The following is an 11853-nucleotide window of genomic DNA, read 5'->3' as shown; positions in this document are numbered from 1 at the left end:
AAGTCTTAATTAAGGCCCAATATAGGGTTTTCAAGTCATGGCAAGAATCTTAATTTCATTAAAGTCCAGACTGATTAGTTTACACCATGTGTTTTGTTTCATTCATTCAATTGGACTTGCTTGTGTGCTTCAGATCCTAAGTGTGATTAAACTTAAGCCCAGGACCTGATGAGTTGATGTAGGTCCTGAAGTAGTAAAGGAACTCTGGGACATCACAGTAACAGCACCATGTTTGACTTTAATGCTGGTGTTTTTCTCTCACTATAGATGATTCAGTTTAGTGCAGTTAGTCAGCACAGCTCTTGGTTATCATCGAGATATTATTAGGCAACTTGTTTTTGCATGTTCAGCTACAACATCTGGGAGGGTTTCTGTTTTCTGAGGTCTCCAGATCCTTAGTAGTCTCTTTGTAAACCTTTACAGAACTATATGTGTTTGTTTCACATTAGAGCAGCTCACGACTAGCAGTTTAGGGACAATTAAATATTCACATAGGACAGGGGTCTCAAACTCCACTCTTCAAGTGCCGGTGTCCTGAAGCTTTTCCACGTGTCCCTGTTACAAAACACCTGAATAACATTTGTAGGTCATTAGTGAGAGTATAGAATTTGACTGTGTGCTGAAGTGGCATCCCCTAAGACTACTCAAATGTAAGTAATTTAAGTGTTTGGAAAAATGTACTTCTAAAAGTACTTTCATTGCATCATGTTCATTCACTCATGAGCTGCTATAACATGAATCAAATTCCTGAATTACCACCTCAGCATGCAGTCAGGTTCTGTAGAGTTTTGCTAATGACCTACTAATGTTATTCAGGTGTGTTGCAACAGGGACACATAGAAAAGTTTCTGGACACCAGGCCTTAAGGACCAGAGTTTGAGACCACTGGTGGTAGGGCATTGTGGATTTCAAAAGCTTCTTCCCTTAAATCACTGCCTAAAAACTGCTTTTTGTAATTTGTCATAATGACTTGCAAAGTATAGGTGGGATGAAAACATAAACATAAGACATTTTATAGTGGCCTGATATTTTTATCAAGGCTGTTTTTTGAAAATAATCCTGGCCTAATTTACAAAAGATGAACTGTCTGAAAGTCATGTTTGTTTGTTTGTTTAAGAAATGTGGGAATGTCCAGCAAAGATCTTACATGCAACAGCTCAGATACAGCACTCACTTCTGTTCTTTTTATCATGAAATGATCTACAAAGAAATGATCATCATACTAAATTTTGCTAATTAGGCCTTTATATCAGCTATGATAAGTTTATTATAGATTTAGTGTAGTGCTTATTGCTGTGTATCAAACATGCCCCAAATGTGACTGAAATATGTAGAAACTAGCTGTCTCCAAATTTCTCATTTTGCCAAAATTCATACAGAGTGACCTGAAACTGTGCTGTAACCTCAGTGTGTTGGTTTTGTTGGACCATTTAATATTTACAGTAAGTTACTGTAGCAGCACGTCTTAGTTTGAGTTTATAGACTTAGTTTATTGTTTTAATAGAATGTAAAAATGTCCTTATAACAGTTCCACCATCATTTGTTAAACATTGTCATTCTGTTCAGTCCAATAATTTACTGTAGAAGTCTTTAGTATTTAAAGCCCTACATGTATTGTATTTTTGAGATTATAAGGCATAATGTCAATAAACAAGCCTGTTTTTAAGGCAGATTAAGCCAAACAAACAGTCAGATAAGTCCAACTTTATTCAAGTCATTCACAACAACTCTCAACACTGTTCAGTTGTAACACATAAAATACAGAACAATACACTCACTTTTTCAGTTCATTCCTCATCCACAAATCCATCAAACTCTTCATGGGTTGATCAGTTTGAAATCTGCTTCTTAAGCATGTCTCTTAGCACGTGCCAGGTCCTTGTACACACACCATAATGTTATGTTGAAGCACCGTACGAATTACTCTGCGAGGGTCCTGACTATGGTAGCCATAATGCTCTGACAATACATCAAGCAGCGCAGCTTTGTAGCTTACGAAGTCTTACTAAAATATTTGACAGAATTTTGAGCGCTGTGTACCACAGAAATCCCGTTTGAGGTCAGTAAGCATAACCAGAATCGATACGCTAGGCACATTGTATGTTTTTGAGATAATGACAGGATTTTAGGTGTGCCATATAGTCTGAAGAATATGGTAAATCCAAGCATGTTGGAAATATGACTAATTCCATGCCTTTTGTGTCTTACAGGTGACCTGCTGCAGAAGATCCTCTCTCTCTCTATCATTATAAGCAATTCTGTCTATCCTATCACTCTCCCAACTCTATCTAATTTGAAAGCCATTCTATCTTGTATCCCTCTATCCCTACTGCTCTATCTAATTTGAAAGCCATTCTATCTTGTATCCCTCTATCCCTACTGCTCTATCTAATTTGAAAGCCATTCTATCTTGTATCCCTCTATCCCTACTGCTCTATCTAATTTGAAAGCCATTCTATCTTGTATCCCTCTATCCCTACCGCTCTATCTAATTTGAAAGCCATTCTATCTTGTATCCCTCTATCCCTACCGCTCTATCTAATTTGAAAGCCATTCTATCTTGTATCCCTCTATCCCTACCGCTCTATCTAATTTGAAAGCCATTCCATCTTGTATCCCTCTATCTCTACTGCTCTATCTAATTTGAGAATCCAAGTTTTGAGAATCCTTTCAGAATCCAATTTTCAGAAATCCAAGTTACCAGAACTTGATCTATCTGTTACAGAATTCTGAGAGATCTCTGCTCTCACTGCTCTTTCTTTCCTGTCATTAAGCTCTCTCACATTCAGTCATTTTGCTTTAAATTACAAGTTGAATATACAGTAGTAGAATTACAGTACAGTAGAACTTATAGTAGAAACTACTTACACAGCCCTACATTTGTCATTTTAATTTTGCATTAGACTTTAGTTTGGACTGCTAGTTTGGCTTACTTTGATCAATTGTATAAAATATCACCTTTTTATAAGTTTATTTGTAATAAGATAATCTGGTTATTTTGTAATACATACATTCAGATAAATAATAAATCAGATCCAGTCTGTTAGTCTGTTTCATTGGCTATAACGTTTGACTGCAAGTTTATAGTATTATTATTTAAGGACTAACCCATTTTGTCACTCAGTGTAAGTATTCAGTCAGTATTGTCATCGAGAAGTGCCTGAGGACCCAGACTTCCTGTTTCCTGACTGCTGCAGAACATCCAGCTGAAGAAACCCCGTTTCTAAAAGAGGTACAATAAAACGGACCAAATTGTTTCCAGAGAACTTTGAATTTCCTTTATTTTGAGTTTGGAGTACAAATCAGCTTTTTAACATCTATTCATATATTCATAAAAACATTTTATAGTATAATAGTACATTTCTCAGATTTAACAGTAACTTAAGGAGTTATAAGTTTTTCTGTGTTTCAAGGTTCAGTTTTGTTTATATTTGTGTATAACCACATATAAGCTCCAGATTGTACTTCAGCAAAATGCCAAGAAAAAGTCAAAGGTCGCAGTCCTTGAAGCTTAGATGGCAAAAGCAGAAAGAACAGGTGAATGTTTCTCAGAGCAGTGAGCAGGTAAAGGTTTGTGTTTCAGCTTTTCCCAGCACAGAAGTGCAGAGCAGTGTTCAGACAGCCACAGTGTCTTATGCAGATGTGGTAAAAAGAAGTGTTCCCTCAGTGTCTGTCCCAGAGCCTGAAGTTATGCAGGTAATCCAGACTAAACCCCAGCTAACTGTACAAACACAGCATGATGGACAAGCTCCAGGACAGTCTCATGTACAGGTTACAAACAGTGAAAGTCCACGAGTGAGTAGCGTCTGTGCTTCCCGAAGCCAGGCCGCTCCTAGGTATGGAAAGTACCGGAATCAGCAATGCATGGCTAACAGTTTGGTTTTCCTGTCATTCTTACACGAGGATGAATTTATTACCAGAGCAGATCTAAACCGTGTGTTGGACAAAGGCCATGCAGTCTATTCAGATGCCAGACTGAGGTTTGTGAACAGTGTGTTTCTAGCCTGCGATGAACTTCCTTCAGTTGTTACCAGCCGCAGACACGAGTATCAAGTCGACATGTCTCAGTTTGCTCATTACGGCACATTTGATGGTACAGATCACTTTCCGAGCCTTGAACAGGGACTACAGTGTTTGGCTTCAGACGTTCGCTACGCTTTGCTAGTCATGGGAGGAACAGTCATCGCTGTTAGCAGGCTGACTTCAGGTGAATATGCATATTTTGACCCTCACCCACGTAAGTCTACTGGTATGCCATTGTCGCTAAGTGCAAGTGGTGGAACTGCAGTTATGTTGAAGTTCACACGTCTTAATGACATGATTGACAGGATCAAACGTTTGTACAGAATGTTCAGCATCGCACCAAGCTGCACTTATGAGCTACAGCCCATCGAGTTTCACAGTGAAAACGCTGCTGACCAAAGAGATGCTGATGAAAACAGACAAACAGCTACAACTGTTCCAGCACCAGCTTTAAATGAACCTGAATTTGAAACTCCAAAGTCCACTGAGCAGACACAGAACACTGTGGCCGACACTTTAGCTACTGAAGTGATGTCATCCAGAGTGGATTATTCAAATGAGCCAGCTGCTGAGCTGAACAATCGTCCTTCTGATTATTTAGAAATAGAAACCTCTGCATCTTCTGTAAGAGACACTCAGGTAACATCAGATTCTGTTCCTCAGAATGATTCAAACAGTGCCTCCAGTTCAACTAAGATAACAGAGGAACTCTCAGATAAACTGCTGAAATATAGTAAACATGAAAGGCAAAAAATGAGGAGAAGATTATTGACCCAACAAAAGCTACCACAGAGAAAGGAAAATCAGAAGACGAAAGAAAGGCAGATGTACAGGTTTGATGAAAGCTTCAAGACAAAGAAAAAAAACTCAACTAAGAAGTGTAATGATCCTGATCACAGACAGAAAAAGAGCATGTACAAAAATGAATTGTATAAATTAAATGCTACCTATAAGGAGAAACAGAGAGAACATTTTAGAAAGATGTATAGGGAAAGTGCTAAAATTAGAGAGAGAAAAAGAGAATGTGTCATAAGGACATATAAAGACAATCCCCTATTCAGAGAAAAGCAGAAGGAACGTGTAACAAGAACATATAGAGAGTCTCCCATATTCAGAGAAAAGCAGAAGGAACGTGTAACAAGAACATATAGAGAGTCTCCCATATTCAGAGAAAAGCAGAAGGAACGTGTAACAAGAACATATAGAGAGTCTCCCATATTCAGAGAAAAGCAGAAGGAACGTGTAACAAGAACATATAGAGAGTCTCCCCTATTCAGAGAAAAGCAGAAGGAACGTGTAACAAGAACATATAGAGAGTCTCCCATATTCAGAGAAAAGCAGAAGGAACGTGTAACAAGAACATATAGAGAGTCTCCCATATTCAGAGAAAAGCAGAAAGAGCGTATAAGAAGAATATACAGAACTTGTGCTGGATTCAGAGAGAAACATAAAGCTTACATGGGGTCATATGTATATAACCTATATAAAAAAAGCGAAGATTTTAAACAGAAAAAACGATCTTATATGACAAAGCGGTATGGAGAAGAAAAACAATTTCAGCAACAACACAAGGACAATATGAGAGAACGAATGAGAGTAAAATATTGGAACGGTTTTTCTTTCAGACAGATGCATAATATCAGATGTGCAATGAATATAAAACGGAAATATCGCCAGATGCATCGACCAGCTGAGAGTTTACAGTGTCATCCAGAGAACACTTTAATGAATGAGGCCATATCTCGTTTCAGATCAAACATTAAGTCAGCACCATCTTATGTTTGTACTGTTTGTCTAAAAGCTTCTTTTCCTAATCAGGTGAAAATCTGCAAAAGAGAAAATTACTCAAAACACCAGACTGTAGCTCATCAGTGCCTAACTGGTAAATTTGTTCATGTGTGTGATGAAGCATGTCATGATCACTGCAGCTTTCCTGTTGAGAGAAAAAAAGAGTATATCTGTCACACATGTCACAGTTCCCTCAAAAGTGGATGCATGCCCAGGCTTGCTGCTGTTAATGGTTTAGAACTGCAGGATATTCCAGCTGAACTTTGTGATCTCAACATTCTGGAGAGACATCTGATTGCCAAATGCATACCATTTGCTAAGATTATTCCTCTTCCAAAGGGGAGACAGAGACTCATACGTGGTAATGTGGTGTGTGTACCATCTGAGGTCCAACAAACAGTTGACAGTTTACCGAGGATCAGAAGCCAATCACAGATCATGAGGGTGAAATTGAAAAGACGACTGTGCTACAAAGGCCATCAGCTGTTCCAGACTGTCACCTGGTCTAAACTCATTCAAGCTCTGCGTAAACTGAAACAAATTCATCCACAGTACACAGATATTGTTATCAGAGATGATGCATTGCTTTGTGATCCAACGTTACCTGATGATGACAGCAGTGATGAAGCCAGCATGGCAAGTGATGATTATAATGAAGCAGATTTAATGGAAATTGACAACTATGAAAAAGATGCCCTTTTGTGCGAAAGTGAGTCTCAAAGTGACCAAGATATTAATATGCAATCCTGTGATGAACAACCAGAGGAACAAAATCCAGATGAACCAGAAAGTGATTTGAACAATGGAGGTTTTGCTCTAGAAAGTTGTCTGCAGCCTGTAGACATTTCAGAAGAGATTCTCTGTTTCACTGATAACACATATTGTGTGGCTCCTGCAGAAAGAAACAATCCTGTTAGCTTCTTCAGAACTCCTCATTTGGAAGCCATGGCATTTCCTGTGCAGTTTCCTACTGGTCAGAATACACTGGATGAAAAGAGACGTCTCAAGCTCACACCAAGTGCTTACTTCAAGTCAAGGCTTTTCAACATTGATGCAAGATTTGCTAAAGACACAAATTACCTGTTTTTCTCACAGTTTGTCACTGAAATACATTTGGCTAATTCCAGCATGACAATACAGCTAAGGAAAGGTAAAACTATGACCAAAGATGGACGCAAAATCACATCAGGAATGTTACAAAGTAAGACAGAAGTAGAGAAGCTGGTAAGAAATAAAGATGCAATCAGATTTATGCAGCCACTCAGAGGAACTCCAGCTTACTGGCAGAAAACTACCAGAGATCTATTCAGCATGGTTCGCCAAATAGGAACACCTCAGTTCTTTGTCACTTTCTCTGCTGCTGAGATGAGATGGCCTGAAGTGATTCAAGCAATAAAGAGACAGCAAGGTGAAGAGGTTGATTTTGAAGCCCTGGACTGGTCAGAAAAGTGTGAAATTCTAAGATCAAATCCAGTAACCACCATGCGAATGTTTGATAAACGTGTTGAGGCTTTGTTCAGAGATTTGCTTTTTTCTCCTGCACAGCCCCTTGGTGAGATCATTGATTACTTTTACAGAGTTGAGTTCCAGCACAGAGGTAGTCCACATATACACATGTTGCTGTGGATTCGAGAAAAGGTAGAAGCAGATGTGGATGATGACCAAACTGTCTGTGACTTTGTGGACAGATACATCTCAGCTCAACTCCCTGATCCAGAAAAACAACCTGAACTGCACAAAAAAGTCACTGAGCTACAAAAGCACAGCAAAAACCACACAAAGACATGCTTTAAGAGTGTGAACTCTGGTTGTAGATTTGGGTTTCCCAAACCACCAGCCACAAGAACAATGATTGTGAGACAGGATGAGGATTCAGACACTGAAGCTGCAAAAGCCAAACTCAGACCTTTGTTGAACCTGCTGAAGGAACCTGAAGCTGCTTCCCTCACCATAGAGCAGATTCTGTCACGATGCAACTTGACAATGAATGAGTATGAACAATGCCTCCAAGACATAAACAAGAAAACAGCTCTGATTCTGAAACGTGACCCAAATGAGTGTTGGATCAACAATTACAACCCAGACCTGCTTGAAGCCTGGAACTCTAATTTAGATGTCTCATTCATTTTGAATGCCTATTCATGTATAGAATACCTCTGTAAATATATAACAAAGAAAGAATCTGGCCTCTCTGAATACCTGAAGACAGTTATTGACAACTCTGATAAGAACACCGTCAATGAATGTGATGAAATGAGAGCTGTGATGCAAGCTTACTCAAAAAAGAGAGAAATCAGCGCACAGGAGTGTGTGACTCGAGTCTGTGGCCTAAAAATGAAAAAATGTTCCCGCAGTGTTGTATTTGTACCAACAGATGATAACCCAGTAAAAATGAGTCGGCCCATGAGCTTCCTGGAAAGCACAACACACGACAGTTGTAATATTTGGATGACAAGTTTGAGTGATAAATACAAATGCAGACCTGAGACCCCAGAATATGAGGAAATGTCACTGGCTGATTTTGCTGCCTTGTGCAGGTTGGTGAGTGGTCCAAATGAAGGAAAAGATGTGCTTCCTCTTCTAAACCAGCTTGGATTTGTACAAAGGCGAAAGAATGATAAACCAGCTATAATCAGATATTACCACTGTTCACAGGAAAAAGATCCTGAGCAATATTATGGTCGACTGTTGAGACTTTACCTTCCACACAGATCAGAGCAGGAACTGAAACCACAAGGGTTCCAAACCTATCAGTCCTTCTACAACTCAGGTTTTGTACGACTTCCATGTTCAGACCACAGTGAGTCTGTGAAAAGGGTTGTGAAAAGAAATAAAGACAAGTATGAGAAGAACTCTGAGGATATTGAGAGTGCACTGGAAGAGTTTGAACAAAATAGGGATGTTGTGATTGATGAATGGTGTAATCTTGCTCCTGAATCTGAAGTTGTGAGGCTGCAATGCGATGAGAATCTTCCTGAGAGACATTCTGATGATGAGAACGAACAGGAGAATGTTCCCGACTACAGTTGTCAGTCTGATGCTGTAACAAAGATCAGAGCCGTCAGAGAACAACCTGCAGTAGATCCAGCCGTGGTACGTGTAATGTATCAGAATCTGAACCAGAAGCAGGCCTGCGTGTTCTATGCCATAAGAGACTGGTGTATTCAGCGAGTTTGTGGTTTGAACCCAGATCCATTTTTCTTCTATATCAATGGTGGTGCAGGAACTGGAAAGTCACATCTGATTAAGTGTATTCATTCTGAAGCATCAAAGATCCTGAGCAGACTGCCTGCTAATGCAGAAGAAGCTGACATATCAAATCCAACTGTTTTACTGACTTCATTTACCGGTACAGCAGCTTTTTCTATCAGTGGCTCTACGTTACATTCTCTACTGAAACTACCCAGGAGTCTGAAACCACCCATTCAAGGACTTGGTAACCAACTGGATGAAGTCAGATCTGAGCTGATGAATGCTGAAATTATTGTTATTGATGAGATTTCAATGGTTTCAAAACCCCTTTTTGCTTATGTGGATGCAAGACTGAAACAAATCAAAGGCACTCAGAGACCTTTTGGTGGAATGTCAGTTTTAGCTGTTGGAGATTTTTACCAGCTGCCACCAGTACGACAGTCTAAACCTCTCTGTGTTTACGATCCAGAACAGATTGACCTATGGCAGGAGCATTTTCAGATGATCACTCTAACCGAGATCATGCGTCAGAAAGATGATGTGGCCTTTGCAGAGATGCTGAACAGGATTAGAGTCAAAGAAAAGACAGATGAGCTTTCTCAGTGCGACAGAGATTTGTTGTCACAGGCTGTGACTGCACCAGAAGAATGTCCAACTGAGGTCTTACACATTTATGCCACCAACAAGAATGTGGAATCCCACAACACAGATACCCTGAAGAAGCTTCATTCAAACATCATAATCATCAATGCAGACGATTTCCAGAAGGATAAATGTACAGGCAGAATGGAACGAAGAGACAAACCATTTACAGGTGGGCGAAATGATTTACCTGACACTCTGAATGTTGCTGAAGGAGCTCGAGTCATGCTGACCAGAAACTTGGACACACTAAACGGTTTAGTCAACGGTGCTTTTGGTATACTGGTAAAGGTGGTGAGATCTGAAAATGATGGACACATAATTAAACTGGGGCTCAGGATGGACAACCGGCAGCCTATGAGACACAACCGCAGTGCTAATGCAGCATCTGATGATCTTGTTTACATTGAGAGAGCAGAGGAGAGTCTGAAGTTTAAAGGAGCGGTACGCAGACAGTTTCCTGTAAAGCTAGCATTCGCTTGCACAATTCACAAAACTCAGGGTCTTACAACACAGACAGCTGTAGTTTCAATGAAGAACATTTTTGAACCAGGTATGGCTTACGTTGCTCTCAGCAGGGTGACGTCTCTCAGTGGACTCTATTTGCAGGACTTGGATGAGAAAAAGATTTACGCCAATCCCGAGGTAACTGCAGCGCTCCAAACCATGAGACAAGCCAGTGTTGAGGAAATGATGCCTCTTCTTCAGGTCAGAGAAACAGCCAGCAGACTTGACACTCTTACACTGATCCATCACAATACGGAGGGTTTGCCATCTCACATCAGTGACATCAAGAGTCATCATGAAATGTGTTTAGCAGATGTTTTGTGTCTCACTGAGTCTCACCTTCAAGGCTCCTTTGTTGCAGACAGTCTTCATTTGGACGGCTACACCATGTTCAAACGCAACAGACATGTGTCCTACACAAACTTTCCTCACATGGCCAGCAGAAGTGGTGGGGGAGTTGTTGTGTATTTGAGGAATCATTTTCAGGTTCAGGTAAAACAGTATCTGCATAATGTCACTGATCTTGAGTTTTTAGTGTTGAAGGTTCAGGCTCCATTCCCTGCGCTCATTGCTGTTGTGTACAGACCCCCTGACTACAGTTTGACACCATTCATGCAAAACCTGGTAAGTCTTTTAGATTCACTTGAAATAATGGACTGTCACCCAATCATTGTGTGTGGAGATTTTAATGAGAACCAGTTGCAGAGTGGAAGAAAACAGATTCTGGAGCAGTTTCAGTCGAGAGGGTATTCACAGCTGATCACTTCTGCCACTACAGACAAGAACACCCTGCTTGACCTCATTTTTATTTCTCAGCCACAGAAATGTCTGTATTCAGGTGTTCTGAGATCATATTACAGTTACCACAACCCTGTCTTTTGTGTCCTGTCCTCGAGCCAATCATGAAGTCGTCTGGTGAGTTTTGAAACAATTACAGATCATGTTTGTTACAGAGTTTACTGATTGTAGAGCATGAAAAAGATTTTTCATTGAAAAAAGGGTCTTCCCTACTCTGTCTGTCAGAAGACCCTTTCTTATTGCAATGTTATTAATCATTTCACCAAATCATTGCTGAACTTCATGCAGAGCAGAGAACATCTGCTATCATGCACCTCTGATCTGAAATGTGCTGCAACATTTATTAAACCAACATCATTTCTTTTATTCTCATGTTTTAAATGACTAAATCTTTTTACTGTGACGTATGTAGCTCAACAAACGAGATCTTCCCCTCCAAGGGCTTGAAAATATGAAATAGTAAATAAATAAATCCCACATAAATGCAGGTATTTATTATGGCTCACATGAATAAATACAGACAATTATATTTTCTTGATTATAGTAGCTTTTGTAGAATCAAAAGTTTTTGTGATGAATGAGGTTTTGCTTATCATGTTTTACAGGTAAAAAATGTCAAAAGTTATAAACTATCTTTAGGCTACCAGAGATGTCTATAATGATACATTATGTAGAGAAAAACATTAGTACAGCTTACAGAATATGTATAAAAACTGATTTAGAAGTAAATGGATAGTTTTCTGAAAGTTCCCGACTACAGTTTAACACCACCCACCCAGATCAGCCCCCAAGTGTCTATGTAATGCTGGTATGGTGTGTGAGTTTGACTTGGCCTTTATCCGGGTGGGTTTGGGTTTGGGTGGATAAAGGCCAAGTCAGAATTCTCTGAGCAGCTGGAAAAAG

The 11853-nt window shown here is 39.7% G+C and overlaps 1 protein-coding gene across 3 annotated transcripts; it reads left to right on the top strand.

The window, feature by feature from the left end:
- The first annotated feature begins 5507 nt into the window (after window positions 1-5507).
- On the top strand, window positions 5508-10873 carry LOC143413146 (uncharacterized). Of its 3 annotated transcripts, XM_076875693.1 has the most exons (3): window positions 5508-10353; window positions 10514-10644; window positions 10737-10873. In XM_076875693.1, exons 1-2 carry the CDS (start codon window positions 5548-5550, stop codon window positions 10622-10624), a joined length of 4917 nt encoding a protein of 1638 aa, XP_076731808.1. In that variant the 5' UTR covers window positions 5508-5547; the 3' UTR covers window positions 10625-10644; window positions 10737-10873. The 3 variants fall into 3 exon arrangements, with proteins under 3 accessions (XP_076731808.1, XP_076731806.1, XP_076731807.1); XM_076875691.1 differs by having other exon boundaries at window positions 5508-10644; XM_076875692.1 differs by having other exon boundaries at window positions 10514-10754.
- The last annotated feature ends 980 nt before the right edge of the window (window positions 10874-11853 follow it).

The sequence above is a fragment of the Maylandia zebra genome, linkage group LG17, assembly GCF_041146795.1.
Source record: "Maylandia zebra isolate NMK-2024a linkage group LG17, Mzebra_GT3a, whole genome shotgun sequence".
Classification (NCBI taxonomy): domain Eukaryota; kingdom Metazoa; phylum Chordata; class Actinopteri; order Cichliformes; family Cichlidae; genus Maylandia; species Maylandia zebra.
The sequence above is the reverse complement of the archived record's forward strand: the minus strand, read 5'-3'. Positions and strand labels throughout refer to the sequence as shown.